This window comes from Mytilus trossulus, chromosome 1, assembly GCF_036588685.1.
Source record: "Mytilus trossulus isolate FHL-02 chromosome 1, PNRI_Mtr1.1.1.hap1, whole genome shotgun sequence".
NCBI lineage: Eukaryota > Metazoa > Mollusca > Bivalvia > Mytilida > Mytilidae > Mytilus > Mytilus trossulus.
In genome coordinates, this window is record NC_086373.1 from 84,428,156 (window position 1) to 84,446,722 (window position 18,567).

Genomic DNA, 18,567 nt, shown 5'->3' on the forward strand with positions numbered 1-18,567 from the left:
AGTCATATTCATTGAAATTTTACTTTATTACAAAAGTGCATTTTATATTATAAGTAGTTTATATTTTCAATTGTAAGATGAACATAAAAACATTACCTGCAAGGTCACATATTATTATAAAAATAGAATTACCTGTAAAATAACAAAAAAATATAGAATACATTACTTGCAACATTGAATTTTAACTTATTTACCAAATGTGTAAATTTTGAAATCAGATATGCACAAAAAAGTAATTTGTTGCCGCTCGATACAACGACGGAGTATGAATTATTAATGATAAAATACTTAACAAATGTGAAAAACATTCGCATCACTGAACTCTTCACCAACAAAGTAGCAAATCATATACTGTAATTTCATTTAACAGATTAAGTGGATATTTGACCTTTAATGACTTTTTAAACAACTGTAATATGAATACGATTTTTTTTACTGTGATCGCCTAATTTGAAGATCCTGTGATTATAGTGAAATAAATAGGTGAAGGAAAAAAAACGTATGGAACGCTATCTTTTTATGTGACAACGATATTTGAACCTTCTCGATTAAAAGACGTAAGTCGTTCATTTGAAACATATAATGCATGATTTACTTTACCTATTTTTTGTTTCAGAAAGATTTTTTTTTTTTTTTTTAACATTTTAAGAAATGATAAGTGACAATGAAAAAGTTGAAACAATTTGAAAATGGAATACTTATGTTTAAGAATTTATATATCTCTAAAAGTGTTTTGCTGTGTCTTTAGGATAGGCCATTATGGTTGTAAATATACCTGGTGTGATTGGTATTGTTGTTTTCTACATCATCATTGTGATAATTGGTTTATGGGCGGGAAGGAAGAACAAAAAGGGGGATACAAATGATTTATTGGTAGCTGGCAGGAGTCTTGGTATGTTTGTGGCCACATTAACAACTGCAGGTCAGTATTTAGGGATTTTTCATTTTTTTAATGCTCATTATTTTTTAAATGAAATTGTTTACCTATTATAATTGATAAAAAATAGTTTCAATCCTTTGGTTTTTTAAATCCTGATTAAAACTAAGTCGGAAGTGCATACAGTAACTAAAACCAGTCGGAAACCAGGTTAAAATAGAACAAAAGAAACGAAGCTCTTTGTCAGAGAAGGCGATAAATGTTGAATAGATATAGGAAGATGTGGTGTGAGTGCCAATGAGACAACTCTCCATCCAAATAACAATTTAAAAATTAAACCATTGTATTGTTTACTATAGTAACAAAACTTTTAAAAGTTAATATAAATTAACAAAAATACAATTTTCTTCTCAATTACGAGGTGTTTTATGTCAAATGTTAAAACACCATTTGCATAAGTTATGAATTTATTTAGTACATAGTTAAGCAGAACAATTAGATATCAAGTCGACGACATGGGTATCTTTCAAGTTGGATGAAGGAAATGCATAACCTCCAATTTTTTTGAAAAAATTACCGCGGACGGAAAACATATCAATCTAATAGTTCAGTAATTTTCGTGTCTGCCCTTCCATTATGTGACTCAAGAAAAAATTCCCAAAAATAGGTAACAATTGTATCGGAAAGAGAATCGAATGCACCTTTTCATGTTAGGGCGTGTTTGAGTTGAATATTTTGTCTTGATATCGTACAAAGTAAGAATATTTCATCCATCGTCTCGCTTCAGATTCTATCATTTGTATATATCAAAGCTACAGGTTGATTTTAGAACACAAAAAAATCACAGTACTAAAAGATGAAATATATGGGTCAAGTGAAATACCTATCTAATGAGTCACAAAAACAGAGAAGGTGTGTTCTAATAGCTATATTTTTTTTACTGAAAGTACTTGACGACAGTCCTTCAAGTTGGATGATGAAAATGCATATCTTCGTAAAATTACAATTTTTGTGTGATATCTAGGGTGTAAAGTCTTCATACACTAAAAAAAAATCTAATCTGCCCTTCCACAAAATATTTAATTAGAATTTTTTTGGAATATTTATGCATTTTCGAAAATTCCACCTGACAACTGATCAGACAATAGTTTTAAGTTGAATCAATGCAGACAATATCATTAACCGATGCTCATTAGCTAGTTGATACATTTGTCTTTTTAAATACAACTGACATATAAGGATCGTAATGGTGCAATGTGGATAAATTTATCGGTTTCCAAGAGCAAAATTGGTAGCGCGTCATCGCTACAATGGCTTCCATATCTAGGGTGTAAAGTCTTCATACACTAAAAAAAATCTAATCTGCCCTTCCACAAAATATTTAATTAGAATTTTTTTGGAATATTTATGCATTTTCGAAAATTCCACCTGACAACTGATCAGACAATAGTTTTAAGTTGAATCAATGCAGACAATATCATTAACTGATGCTCATTAGCTAGTTGATACATTTGTCTTTTTAAATACAACTGACATATAAGGATCGTAATGGTGCAATGTGGATAAATTTATCGGTTTCCAAGAGCAAAATTGGTAGCGCGTCATCGCTACAATGGCTTCCATTTTTACGATTGTGAAAATGAACTGGCGTATTGGGGAGATAATTTTGACGAAGTAGAAACCTGACTGCAACACCTTATCTTTCGCATATTATTAATGACCTCGATCACACAACCATATATCGCATTATATTGAGTACGTTTTGTCATATTTGCAAATGAGCAGAACAAGTCTTTTTTCGTTATGGTGGATGATACGCGTATTAAGTAATCTTTGTGGTTTGTTGTGTTTTATAAACCAAGAAAAAAAACCGAACATATGTCCTGAGAGAACAAAATTAGAAAAAAAACTCACAGTTATAAATGTTTCAATGCATGGTAAATATACATAATATGTAGTTTCCCTTCTTACTGGAGTTTCAATAAAACAAGAAAAAGAATATAAAGGTTATTCTACGTCTTTTGATCTCTGATGGAGATTTTGCCATTGGCAATCATACCACATTTTCTCATTGGTCCCTTACGTCATGCAATGAAATCAAACATCAACATAGCGCGGTAATAAGTATATTTTATTGAAGCTACTATGGCAATCAAACCACATCTTTTTATTAAATCCAACGCCAAGCAATGAAAGAAAACATCAACATTTCGATAGGAAGTAACTGTATATTTTAATTGAAGCTACTATGGTTGGAGGGGCATACATCAATGGTACAGCAGAATCAATTGGTAGAGATGGACTTCTATGGACCATTGGACCAGTCGGATATAATATTTCATTAGTTTTAGGTTTGTGTAATATACTTTTAAATCATATTAGACTAAATCAAGGATTATTTAAAACTTAATGTATGTGAGAAAAATATCTGCTATTGATTTAATAACTATAACAGAAATATTTCTACAGAAAATGGGAGTTGTGTAAAAGTAATCTCCATATATATGGACAACATGGGAAAGAGCTAAATTTGGAGTATGTACATCAATAACACAGAAAGTCTACGACAAAAATAATAAAAGCATAAATAGGGTTATAGTGATATGTAGGGTAAACGTCAAAGAAACAGACATTTTACAACAGAAATTATAAAATCACATCTAGGGATAAAGGTATATGTGTGGTAAACGTCAAAGAAACGGAAAGTCTACGACTAAAATAACAAAAGAACTTATAGGAATAAAGGGATATGTTGGGTAAATGTCAAAGAAACGGAAAGTAAACAACAATTTAACAAAATCACATCTAGGGATAAAGGGATATGTGGGGTGACAGTCTTCGAAAAAAATAACCAAAGGACAACTTAGGGAAAAGAAAGATGTGTAGTAAACGTTAATGGAACAGAATGTTTGCAACAAAAATAACCATAGAACATATAGGGATAAAGGGAATATATGTCAATGAAACGGGAAAGTCTGTTACAAAATAACAAGAGGGCAACTAGGAATGAAAAGAGATGTTTGGTATACGTGAATCAACGGCAAAAAAAACCATAGAGACATGCATCTTCAGGAACATCTACAGTCTTCAACATAAGTTAGGTGTGTTTACAATATGTCAATCTTTGAACAAAATTTATATCTACGCGAGTCTATACAAATTTTGCGAATAATTTAACAGAAATGATATAGATCTATGCTACAGATATCAATAAACGATGTAATACAACAGATATAAATGGTATTTATACATTTACATTGTGTTTCAGAGCTTGACTTATTTTGAAACAGTTATCGCCCGTTGGTAACTGTCACAAAACGTATATACCTAACTCATAGTTTATTAACTTATATTGCACTTGCCGTAAGAAAAGTTTCAATACAACACAGTTGCATTTTGTATATATCAGTCATGCTTCCACAGAATGCTACACCTTTTTAACGTTAATATTTGTATATAAATTCAGAACTCTTTTGGAATAATAATTATCGTTCATTATACTATAAATGTCAAATCAGTCGATTTTCATGGGTTTTTGAATTGTGTGGTTGATTACAGAACATTAAATCAATGTTCTATGTTGGAAATCATTACTATTCTGATTGGTTACAATTGTTTGTTTGTTCGATAGCAGTTTAACAGTTTTACGCACATGTAGACTGTACTTTAAATCATGGCCTTAGCGAGAAGAAATTTGTTTTAAATCTATTTAATATTTATTACATAACTCAAACGGATGCTACATGTTTGTTCACAATTAATAGGATAGAAAGGAAGTTGAAAAACACCAAATAATTTAATCTTAATATGATCTATTCATTTTTTCTTAAAGTATATGGAAGTATTGGTATCAATTTTCAAAATTCGTACCTTACAACTAAGAGTTTTATAACATTTTTGAAGCTGCAGTTGTTATTTAGCCAATCATTCAGTAATGAGATACATAATCAAAGATTATAATTTCTATAGAAGAGACAACACAATTATTCATTATTGAAATCAACAATGACAAGTTGGATAAAATTGAGAATGTGTTAAAGAGACAACAATCCGACCATAAAGAAGACAACAGAAGAAGGTCACCAACAGGTCTTCAATGCAGCGAGTAATTCCCGCACCCGGAGGCGTCCTTCAGCTGGCCCCTTAATATATATATATGTATGAGTTCAGTGATAATGAACACCATACTAAACTCCAAATTGTACACAAGAAACTAAAATTAAAAATAATACAAGACTAACAAAGGCAAGAGGCTCTTGACTTGGGACAGGCGCAAAATACGGCGGGGTTAAACGGATGTACGTTTTACGTGGAAATAATTATTCTCATCTACAATTTTTAACCCACATATCATTTATAAGATTTAATTAAAATGATATTGACATGATTTGCGTTCTCTTAATACTGAAATAACTTAGTAGTTGGTATCTCCTACCCAAATATACTTGAAACAATCAGAAGGAATACAAATGTTAGTAGGGCATCTGTAAATATACACTTTGGGAATACCTGTGTCAGTATATTGGGAAATACTCAAAAAACATGTGAAAACTTGAATTGTGAAATCAAAATCTAAAACAGCACACCTGAACATCGACGGAACAATTTTAAAAAGGTTGTAATTTCATAAACTTGAAAACAAATGGAAACATGGTGTTAAAAGTGTTGAAACGTGATAAAATTTCACAAAAATCTTCCTTTAAGTGCATCACTAACACACACATACAAAAAATGCAACTTACATAAGTGTTTTTGCTAATTTACTTTTGTATTGGCTCTAAGTTTTTATAGTACACTAAAAAAAATAATCATTGAACACTGGTGTTTTCCCTAGGTATTATGAATAACTAATGTCATGTTTGTACATATTTATACCTATAACGTAAAAGAACATAAAGTTATTACTGCATGGTAAGTATTCATCATCCTTTGCGAATCGCGAAAACAGCTGATCTGCAGGGTATTCCTTTTACCGACATACATCAATATACATGATAAAATTGAGAAAGGAAATGGGGAATGTGTCAAAGCGACAATAACCCGATCATAGAGGAGACAGCAGCCGACAGCCACCAATGCATGTACTGTTTAACAACTTAGATAAAGAATACGTAGAAAGACACCGCTCGATTAAAAAAAAACTATAGTTTTAAATATCTGAATTGGCTGTATGATCCATGTAGCTAAAAAAGGCAGACTTACATGTCGTTGCCAAAATTTCACGAAAGCAAGAGTTTAAATACTGAGGAGAGAAAAATTCAAGAATACAATTTTGCGGAAAGAAATTCGCGAAACATACTTCATTACTGTCAATGTAATACTGTTTTAAAATGTTATTTATACCCGATATGATTTTCTGTAGGAAAAAAGACAACTTTCATTGCATTACGTATATCGTTATTCAATTGTTATGTGGATTGCAGCTCATCTCAGCATCAAGGATCAATCGTCTTAATTCGTAATTACTCATTGATAAGTCTTTTGTAGACAAGACGTCTAGCGTAAACTATTTAAATCCTTATATCTGTGATGAGTTAACTGTAGACTGATTATTATTCGTTGGATTTCTTATGTACAGGCAAAAAACGAATTAAAATGTTCAACGATTTATAACTCTGTATGCAGACTTTAACAGAAACAGAATACTTAATATCCTTCAAAAATGCAAGATTTCCTCAATCTACGATAATTGATACACTCGAAAATAAAAGAATCCATCGTATATTCAATCTATACCATTCGTATATGCGTAAGAAAATGTAAGAACGTACTTCTGTTTTAAGCACGACATTGGTTGGTAAATCTATATCGGCTGCAGTTTATTTTGACCAGTTTTAAAAGTTTGCATTATCTTATCTTATAGCTGCAAAAATATACGTGCCAAAAGTAAGAAAAGCAGAATATACAACTATATTTGACCCCATACAAGAAAAATATGGGAATCGGACTGGTGGACTACTATTCATTCCGGAATTGTTAGGAGATTTGTTCTGGGAAGCTGCCATCTTCAATGCATTAGGTTGTAGTCACATTAGAATAACAAAATAAATAGATTTTATCTGCATCAAAATCAAGTAACTGGAAGATACATGTATGGCGAAAAAGTAACTAAAATATCAATTTCACTATTAGAATTTGTAAAATTAAAGTTTTTAACAATATTTTTTATAAAGTTTTTTGTTAAGTCAGTGATATGAACAAATAAGTGAATAATTATCAACAATTGTAGGAAGTAATTTGTTTAACGTATTCGGTCAATGACAAGGTTCATAATACATGTTTTAAATAAATAATTTACACATTTGTTAAAAGTCAGTAACTCATGATTTCCATGTGTAATTGGAGGTATCTATCTTAATCGCGAATGACATTTTAACATCTCAATATTTTGATTCATTATAATCCAGAAGCTAATATATATTGCACTCCCTCCTTTTTATTTTTCATGCTTTTTTCTTACAGGAGCAACCGTTTCGATTATACTTGGACTTGAAATGTCGATTGCCATTATAGTTTCAGCAGTTATAGTTATTGTCTATACATTCTTTGGTGGTTTATACTCTGTAGCTTACACAGACGTTATACAGATGTTCTTCATTATCATAGGACTAGTACGTACAATTTTACTTAAATATTTTCTTGGTGAAATATAATTCATGAAATCTTAATGCAAGAAAGAAACAACTTGACGATGTTTACAAATGAAAGTCAAATTAAAAATATTTCAATACCCATTGGTGGCCAATGGCCATTGGCTGATATTTGGTCAAATTGCTGCCTCATTCTCCAATTCGATTCTCAATTTTATCAGAAATGGCGTATTTTTCAAAAGCTAGGATAAATAAGTGTAAACTGTAAAAAGCAAAATTGATCATATATTTAAAATTTGCAGATGAAAAAAAATGTATGATTAAAGCACTAAGGGGACTCAAAAAGTTATTATGCATTTTTTTGGGGAATCTATTGTACAGAGAGAGAAACTGTAAACGGCAGAAATAATCATCAATACCAGATCAGCAAATGGATCATATTTTCGTTGTGAATTATCTTCTGATCTATAATGTGGCCATTGTGGCAGATGCACATATATCCAACTGAGCAACACACAGGACATACGGTAGTCTTGTTTTCGATCACGTGTTAAGTAATACAACTGACACCTTATAAACGGCAAAGATGTATACAATACAATCAGAACATTGATGGAATAACAGATAAGTTATGGAAAAGTTTACGTTGTTGTATATGTACATTTTGTGTAACATTAAAGACTGTAACAGAAGTAATCAGCCAATTTATACCTAAGAGAAATTTATTTTAAAAAAGTTTTGATATTTTGATTTGTGACGTATCAATTCCATAGAAATTTTGTAATTAGCAGTTTATATATGCAATTTCGGCAAAACATCTATCCACTAAGTAAAATATTTAAAACCATCGATGATCCATAGGATCTTAAGTATTATACAATTAGTTGTGTTGCTACATATACATACTGGCGTTGAAAACATTTAGAGGATATAATTATAAATAATGATACACTTTTGGTTTAACTAATTGTTGAAGGCCGTTGGTGGCCTATAGTTGTAAACTCCTTTGTCATATTGGTCTTCTGTGAAGAGTTGTATAATTGGCAATCGTAGTTTACCACATCTTCTAGTTTTATATTTACAGGTAATTGCACTACCGTTTGCCGTGACTAACCCCGCGGTTGATTTCAGTAGAATAAGTAATACATGGCTGGGGGAAGTAAATAGTAACCAGATTGGGATATATATTGATACATTCCTTTTAACACTTGGGGGATGTCTGACGTGGCAGGTATGAAATACTTAATCATAAAATAAAATAAATAAAGGGCAACAGTAGCATATTGGTGTTCAAATGTCCTAGATCGATTGAGAAAAAAACAAATCCGAGTAACAAACCAAACCCGAGTGAAACACATCAACTATCAGAGGAAAACAAATAAATAACAGGAACACCGAAGTGCAACAAAAACAAACGTCAAAATACATAGAAATGAACTATTTGATAACAAATGCCATATTCCAAATTTGGTACAGGACATTATAAGAAAAAAATGGTGGGTTTAACCTGGCTTAATGGCATTCCAAATCTCATGCTTTATGACAATGTTGAAACAAAATATCGCTCAAACACTACGTGACCGAAATACAACACTAACACACACAAGAACATGTATCGATAAAGTACTTTTGTCTTTGAGTCGCACAAATGTGGGTTAAAGAAAATATTGTGAACTTGAAAGGGAAAGAATCTATCAAATACTGTCAAAGAGTATAACAAAAATACCAAACTCAAAGGGGAATTATAAAAGAGGAAGTTCATAAAATCTGACAAAATTAATTAACGGAACAAGTTTAAACCCGCTGTAATAATACCTACTTGGTACAAGCAGTTTTCGAAGAAAATGGTGGGTTTTATAGCTACGGTTTTATAGTTATATAGCTTATATATAATTTGCCGACAATCGTAACTGCAAATATTTTTTATTCAGAACAAATGAAATTGAAGTAAAGTAGCAGCTATTATTTTATCTTCCAGGCGTTTTACCAACGAATTCTAGCATGTAAATCTGTAACCATTGCTCAGAATTCTGCGTTATTGGGAGCTTTTATTTCATTTCTGATGTCGATACCACCTGCTGCTATTGGTGTTATTGGTGCTGCTACTGGTATTTATAAGATAATTTTAATAAGTTTGTAATACAGAAAATAAGTAAAAACCTGATGAAGTTATAACTAAAGCCAAAATGTTGGGAATATCTTTATATGACACAGCCATGTCATTAATATTTTTCAACAAACCGTAGTCCTTTCCTTCTTCTTTTTTTTTTTACAGCAAATGCAACTTGTTAATGAATTTTTACTTGTCGAAACATGTAAAACAACGTGCACAACTAGACTAAGTGAAGGAAAATAGTGCGTAACCTTTTGGAGCACATACTAACACTTGAATTTATTAAAGAAGGCTGATTGTGATTTCGGTTCAGTTATTTTTGTGAAGCTTTTACTTTATCAAATTTTTATGTATCCGTTGTTTCTTATTTGCCTATTCTTAGTCTTCAGAAACTGTTCTTATTTTCATTACAAGTCTGTGTCATCAATAATACCATTGTTGAACATAAAAGACAAGATGTCAGTCGTACGTATCGATGAAATGCGCGTTATTTTGTCAATTGTCAATTAGTATGAAATCGTTGTGAATCTAATGATAGCTGTTCACATTCGTCTTTCATAAGTTACCGTGACTCGAATCAAATGAGAGAACCAGCATAATTATTTTCTGTGGATCTTTTTGCAGATTGGAACATGACTGCGTATCCACAAAATTCCACATTATCTTACGAAGATTGGGCATTTATATTACCGATGGTTATGGAATATTTATGTCCATTAACAGTCTCGGTCATAGGATTCGGAGCAATCAGTGCTGCAGTTATGTCGTCTGCAGATTCCATTGTCCTGGCAACAGGCTCTGTATTCAGTAGAAATATTTACCAAAACTGCTTTAGACCTCAGGTAATTATCATGTAGCTAGAATATAAAAAAAGAGGTTTGGCATATGGCAAAATTTGGGGTACTTTGCTAATTTGCATCACGGCGATTTTGACTTATCATGACGACAGCCTTTTACAAAAGGATTATATATGCTTCTTAAATAAAAATGCGTATATACCAATTCATATTCTGTATCAATAATTTGTCCGCATATAGGTGAACTGTACATGATTATAGGGTTCTGCTCGTGTACAAATGAACATTGTCTACTTTAAAAACTTTCGGCTTCTTTTTTTTTTTTAAATCGGAAGCGTAACCGTAGTAAAATTGCTATATAAAATAGCGAAAATTCGTAAAATATCGTAGACAAGCCAGGTTCAAAACAGAAATTTAAGATATAAGAAGTTATTGTTCATGATTTGTCTGCATATAGGAAAACACCTTGTAGGTTGCATTTTAAAGTTAAATAATTTTAAACTTACCTGCTTCCTTAAGTTCGAGACCAAACTCTTTTAAAAACATTAAGATTTCAACCTTCCATTTCATAAAAAGTCAAATTTTCAGCCCTTTCCCTTAGAATTACACATCATTTTTATAAATATCCGCCTGAGGAAGTTTTCAAAGACAAATTAGTTTCAGATCAGTGACGGAAAAGGACAGGATTATCCGCAAATTTGATGTGATTTTTATTTTCAATCTTAGACTAAGGGAAGTTATTTAATCAAAAGGAGCAAAGTCACGTGATGCAAATCATTTGAATAAAGTGCCCTTTTTTTTGCCATTTGGTATGATTATCAAAGAGACCACTATCCACCGGCGTTCAAACTGTAGTTATAGGCAACAGTAGTATACCGGTGTTCAAAGGTCATAAATCGATAAAGAAAAAACAAATCCGTGTTACAAACCAAAACCGAGGGAAACATATAAACCATAAGAGGAAAAAAAAAAAACAGGAACACCGAAATGCAAACAACGAACACCAACACAAAAAGAAACAAAGTATTTGATAATAACTGCCATATTCCTGACTTGAAACAGGACATTTTAAGAAAACATACTGGATTGAACTTGGTTTAATGGCATACAAAACCTACCGCTTTATGACAATGTTTAAAATATCGCTAAAACACTAGGGACAGAAATACAACACAACCAGGTACAAATTTAACACAACAGATCGGTACGAAAAACAAACACAACTATCATAAGAACAGTGGATATAATTCACCATGAGGATGTTCTGTGGGAATTTTCTCTCCAATATCTGCATCAGGAACAATAACATTAGATTTATGGCCATATTTCTGATTTTTCATAGTATCATTTGTTTCACTATTATCTTCCACATCATGAATGTCGTTAGGTCTATAACCAATTGTTCAACTCTGTTCCTGTACATAGCGTTGGTAGATGATATACAATGTACTTGTGTTAACCCTTTGAGTACATTCCAGGAACATATTTATGGAGAACACTTGTCTGTATTTTTATTAGACTAGTAAATTATTTACTTTGAACCCCATTGTATGCCGACCCGGTTCATGACAAGGTATGGATGTCCCGAAACAGGTATATTATACTTTCAAAAAACGTTTATTGGAAGATACCAACACTTTGTTGATAAATAGTTCGTATCAACATCACAAATAATAGATGTTGGTCTTGATATATATATTCTAGGTATTTATGTTGTTTATCATCTTAATAACGTGTAATCTTATTCTTTTATTTGTCTGTAACTTATTCTTTTTTTTTGTAAAATATAACTGTTACTGGTTATTCCATTAGACGTGGCTCGGTACTTCCGCTTCTCGTCATTATGTTGTCGTGCTGGTCTTCCTCCTATTCCCACTTTTTGAAAATACTATTCCTTCTATTCCCACTTGCAAATAACAATAGTTGTTTTAATAAATAATTTGTTTTATAACAATCAAGGTTAGTTAGAATTTCACCTAAGATTTACCTGTATTTTTTGTTTAAAGCTTTACATATTTGGTACACTGTTTAGGTAGTATACCTTGTTTATTTGTAATATGTTTCTTTTTTCAACAAAAAAATACTTAAAAGTAAAGAAAAAAAATTATAAATAGATTGGACTTAGATTTATTTTTGGATTTTTTGAATTTGTACTTAAAAATCAAGAAACATTATTATAAATTAATAGATTGGAGTCAGATTTATTTCAAAAACTACTGTTTAAGCTGTCATTAGATATAGGAAGATGTGGTGTGAGTGCAAATGAGATAACTCTCCATCCCAATAACAATTTAAAAAGTAAACCATTATAGGTTAAAGTACGGCCTTCAACACGGAGCCTTGGCTCACACCGAATAACAAGCTATAAAGTGCCCTTGAAACCATTTTTAATAAACGGAATTATCTTTTGTATAGTTATCTCAAACATGTATTAATGACATTTGGTTAAAGAATACAATTAGAACATCACTCCAACATCAGTTTCAACAAACATGGTTTTCAAATGTTCAAGCATGTTCGATGGCATTAAATTATCGATTTTGTAAGGATACTTTTGGCTTTGAGAACTTTTTGATATTTTCGAATTTCGTGATATTTATACTTTATGCAAATTTAGAACCATCAACCATAAATTACCCATTGAGATAGGGAGATGGACAAATATTCAGAGAGATAGACGAAATTGTAAATTATGTAACTCTGAAGATCTTAGAGATGAGTATCATTATATTTTGATGCGCAACCAGGTAGTCACAACAGTAGAGATTGATGATGCAGCTTCCAACCGTCTTCACGTGGTAAAGATTGATAAACTTTAATAGAGTTGTATACAGTGATTGCCTAATGTTTGTGCTTCAAATGTATACTGTGTGATTTCATTTAGTTCTGTTGTATAATTTGTGTTTTATTATACTTGCTTGAATCTACAGTTGAAGTAATAAAATAATTTACTTATTTGTTTAAAAAAAACAGAAATTATACAGATGCAAAAATAACTTACTACTTGTTCTAATGTAGAAAAAACACTGGTCAATTAAAAGTTGATCAAAAATGTTTGTACAGTATAATCCTTTGTTTGCACAAGTTTTCCTCCTATTCCCACATAAAATTTTACCTTTTCTTACCAGATTTATAAAAAGTGGGAATAGAGGGAATGAACCGTCGTTCTATGGTACATTTTTGGATCTTTGTCTGTCGTTTTTGCTATTGTGTGTTGTCTAAATACCTTTTCGTTTATTTTGTAGTGATGAAGATTATAATACAACGTTGACACTTGTACCCCTATTTCTGACATGTTTACCTATCATGTCTGTTTGTTTAGTTCACACATCGTTGTCAATAAAATGAAATTTTATGCGACCGTCATGCAAGTGGTTTAGTGAGCATCATACACAAGCTTATTTCATCATTTTCTATATTTTCTATGGAGTTCGGTATTATTTTTCCTTAACTTTTTTCCTTAAAATATTTGACTAATAAGCTTCTTCGTCGCTCCAGTTTTTAATCTATTGGTAACATGCTCAGGTCCTTATCATGTTCTATCATGAGAATGTAAACGTAAATCGACAGCAAAATAAAAGAAATAATAAAACAAATCTAGATGTCATTGTACATATGGTTGCTAACCAAATAAAATGTCTTTAACATGTCATAACGTCAAAATCGCTGTTAGTATACAAATGAATGACTCAAGAAAGTATTTTATTTTCAGGCATCTGACAGAGAACTTACATGGGTTCTTCGTTTTACTATAGTTGTTGTGGGGACTCTTGGTGCTGTCATTGCTATATCTGCCAACAGTATTTATGGACTGTATATATTGTGCGCTGATGCTATGTATGTTGTTCAGTTTCCTGTTTTAACATGTGCATTGTGGGTACCGTTCGCGAATACATATGGAGCAATCAGTGGACTTGTTGTAGGAACCACACTACGTGTATTAGGAGGTGAACCAGTGTTGTCATTTCCGGCTATAATTAAGTATCCTGGGTATAATGATACGTTAGGACAGATATTTCCCTTCAAAACCTTTGCAATGTTGTCGTGTACATTTTCACTTCTTTCTATCTCATATTTGACAGAATATTTGTTCACAAAAAGAAAACTTTCAAAAAAGTTTGATATCTTCAACTGTTATGGACCTACATCGAGCCAATGTGAAAATGATGGAAGCGATATTTCAATGACTGTTAAAGCTGCAGATGACGTCAAAAATGAAACGGACAAATTTTTGAACAATTGATATTTTAACAAAGATCTATGATATTTTTTAATATAAAATGTGGGTTTTAACCTCATGGAGTTGAATTAAATTTTATACAAAACACACATTCCCTGTCTACACTATATATTTTATAGTAGCGGTAAAACGACAACACATGATGTTTAACTACAATGGGTCTAAAATAAATAACCAAGGCCATCTTAATCAATGGTCAAACATTGCCGGAGAACATTAATCTTTCACTTCGGTTCTGTACATTTAAATTCAATGTTGAGAACAAACAAGTGATGGAGCATCTATTACGACGAATGAAGTAGTTGTATTGATATAACAAATGATACTGCTAACAGTCCACTGCTATTAGTAGCACGTTAGTTGTCTTACATAATGATATTTCTGTAAAATTTATATAACAGCTGTCAAAATGCATCGCATACTTTTGTGATGTAAACGACAACCAATCATACTCAAACGACATTAACACTAACGTGTTGAATAGTGAAACCTTATGAAGTTATAAATAAACCCAAAGATACCAGGATTAAATTTTGTATTAACCACAGACGTACGTAGTCTACAAAAGACTCATCAATGACGCTCGAATCCAAAAAAGTTAAAAAGGCCAAAAAAATAAGAAGATGAAAAGTATTGAGGACCAACATTCCTAACATTTTTACCACAGCTAAGGTAATCTATTCCTGAGGTAGTAGAAAAGCATAAAAAATTAAAAGATTTAGTAATTTGGTAAACAGTCAATTTATAAATGTGACCATATTAATGATAATTCATGACTATAAGAGGTATTAGTAAAATGTTTGGTACTTCGTTAAATCAGTTATCTTTTTATGTTTATAGTTTATGTCATGTGTACTATTGTTTTTCTGTTTGTCTTTTTCATTTTAAGCCATGGTGTTGTCAGTTTGTTTTAGATTTATGAGTTTGACTGTCCCTTTGGTATCTTTCGTCCCTCTTTTGATGGTCATAGTTTAATGGGTTTTTTTTCACATAAATTCAAAAGTTTCGTACGACCCTTTAATTGATTGGATGTCTCGCGTTATTTGATTGTATATTGGTAATTTATTTTTCGCTAGAAGATTTTGTCCACACGCTTCAACTACCACTTCCGAGCGTATGATTAAATATTAAGTTGCCTGGAAAAACGTTTGTCAAATATTTTGAAGTTTATTCAACATTTTAAACAATTCTAAATATTGGTGAACAGATAGAAGGTGTCTGACCAATCCAAAAAAAATAACACCTTTAATACAAGTTGCTGGCCAAATACAAGGTCTTTCTGTATAATATTCACTGCTAAAGGAGTGACGGAAATGTGTGTTTGCTGAATGAGCGCGATGATGTGACATGACATGCTCCAAAAAAGTCCTGTTTGATATTGATTATATTTTTTCTACTTTTATATTTAAATACAAGAGAAGTATCGGCTTAATCAAGGAAAAATGGATAGCGTATTCGAAATCGTTAGGTTATAAAATTAAGAATTGAAATAAGGAATATGTCAAAGAGACAACAACCCAGTCAAGGAGAAGATAACAGCCGAAGGAAGGCTATGGGTCTTCAAAGCAGAATAAAAATCCCGCATCTGGAGATGGGCCTCATCTGGCTCCAAATAAAATGAAAATGTGTACTAGTTTAGTAAAAATGGACGTCATACTTAACTCCAAAACATATAAATGAACAAAAATAAAAAATCAAGACAAAAAAGGCTTAGGCCAGAGGCTCCTTACTAGGGGACAGGCGCCAAATTGCGGCGGGTTAAGCTTAATTTATTGATGAAAAGATTTTTTGGTTTGAATATTTTCAGCACTTTAAAACAGTAAAATAACATAAAAGCTGCTATTTTATTTTTACATTTTCCAGATATTATTTTATGAAGATCGTAGTAATATTGTGTAATTTTTATGACGATAATTCATTCTGTAACTGTACGGTCGTTATTGACGATTAATAGAGATTGAGTATTAATACACATGTGTGTGACAACTTTGATTCGGGTTGTATATAATGATCTTTTCGGAAATTGCAGACAAATAATATTGATTTTGCTTTTGTCTTTTGATGTTTTTAATTTATTATTTTTTTGACCACATAATTCACACAAAATACTAAACACTGTAAATATTGTGAATACAGAACTAATTGAAGTTCTACAATGAAGCCATATTTCCTGATACAAAATCACCTAGATATAATACGTATAGTAAAGCTGCTTTGTCATGTCTTGAAATAATGTCTTATATCGAACAATGTGATCGATATACATGCATGTAACTATTGAATTTCGTGTTACAGTATTTAACTTATGAATTAATGACCTTGAATATTGAGTTTCTTTATAAAAATGAAGTTTGACTTTTTATTATATGATTCTTTAGAAGTGAGTACAGTTAAACATTTAACATAGACTCATTTGTGCTACATTACCAATTAATATTTGTATTAATAAATATAAACTTTATTTAATCATTTAGGAGTGGATAAAAAAAACCACGAAAATCACAGAAAAGTAAATATCAAACAACAATGCTACCTTTAATTGAGGGTTTGTTTTTTTAGACGCACAACAGTCTTAATAAACCATTCATTGTTATTAATTTCATCAAATGTCGATTCTCCAATCAAATTGTTTTGTTACCAGGCTAAAGTTCGTGCATTTTGATAACGTACTATTTCCCAGTTGCCGTCATTGTAAAAAGAACAGTCGGATACCATCCTTGCAGTTGGGAATGTTAATGCAAGATGTACAAGCTGACAAAGTTCATTATAAAAAAAATGTTTAAAATGAAATGTTTTTACTATTATTTCAAGAGGACCATTTCCTATTTATATGCACACACTTGAGACAGATTTAAAATTAATTATCGATTGTACAATGCTTGCTTAAAGGGTGTTATTTCTATCAATTAGATAGTTTGATTTACCACGATTTGGGGCTTTTTTTCTGTATACAAATTGATTTTTGCAATATTTTTTTCCATAATCCTTTCGCAGATTATTTGCTTGTTAATAGTTTCACTGAATATTAGCCCTGTCAATATTTTCAAGGCATGTTTCACAATTATATCATACTCCCTGCGCAATAGTTGTCACAACATGAACAATCAACTTACTAGTACTCTCATAACCATTCCGATGCGCTTTTCAGAATTTACCATAATCAGGAACGTTATAATTAACAAAAAATGAAAATCATATAAAAAAATTATTTAATTGGTATGTTTAATCACAACTAAAATTCGTATTCTCTAGGCACGGGTAATCGTTTATTCATATATTGTCTTACATCTTTACAAAGGAACGGTATCCGCATTAGATTTATGTCTAGTTTTACTGTGTGCTTAAAAACTACATGAAAATTAAATCATAAAAATACTGAACTTCTAGAAAATTCAAAACGGAAGGTCCCTAATAAAATGACAAAATCAAAAGCTGTAACACATCAGAGGAATTTAAAACAGCTGTCATATTCCTGACTTATTACAAGTATTTTCTTATGTAGTAAAAAGTGGATTGAATCTGGTTTTATAGCAAGCTAAACCTCTCACTTGTATGACAATCGCATCAAATTCCATTATATAAACAACGGTGTGAACAAAACAAAAAGACATAATAGGTAAAAGTGTCATAAATATTGGTTCAGCAGTCAACATTGTGTTTTGATCTTACTCACTATGAACGAGATTTCATTTATAAGCAGGGAGTCACGTCAAATGGATATCACCAAAAACAAACTAAACAATAAAAGTAATAATCATAATGACAAATAAAAGAACACTAGATTACACTAAAGCTACAAAAATACTACGAATCTATTCTTCTTATCTGTCCCGAGTGTAGCATGTGACGTTAAGCATTTCTCTGTTGTTTTTGTTTTAAACTGCACCTTTTTTATTTTAAAAGTTGTGTATTTCATTGAAAAGATATTTACTAGCAAACAACAGCTGAGT

The 18,567-nt window shown here is 31.3% G+C and overlaps 1 protein-coding gene across 1 annotated transcript; it reads left to right on the forward strand.

Annotated features, from left to right (window-relative positions):
• The first annotated feature begins 238 nt into the window (after positions 1–238).
• Positions 239–14,641, forward strand: LOC134710646 (high affinity choline transporter 1-like). Its single transcript, XM_063571035.1, has 9 exons — positions 239–557; positions 749–922; positions 3,121–3,228; positions 6,741–6,896; positions 7,340–7,488; positions 8,552–8,698; positions 9,446–9,575; positions 10,205–10,422; positions 14,090–14,641. The coding sequence occupies exons 2-9, from the start codon at positions 760–762 to the stop codon at positions 14,618–14,620; spliced, it is 1,602 nt and encodes a 533-aa protein (XP_063427105.1). The 5' UTR covers positions 239–557; positions 749–759; the 3' UTR covers positions 14,621–14,641.
• Positions 14,642–18,567: the final 3,926 nt, after the last annotated feature.

Bases quoted from the DNA above. Each gene is read 5' to 3' on its own strand.
- LOC134710646 (XM_063571035.1), top strand. From the start codon at position 760: ATGGTTGTAAATATACCTGGTGTGATTGGTATTGTTGTTTTCTACATC. The intron at 3,229-6,740 runs GTTTGTGTAATA...CTTATCTTATAG, and splicing joins TAATATTTCATTAGTTTTAG to CTGCAAAAATATACGTGCCA. The intron at 10,423-14,089 runs GTAATTATCATG...TTTTATTTTCAG, and splicing joins AAAACTGCTTTAGACCTCAG to GCATCTGACAGAGAACTTAC.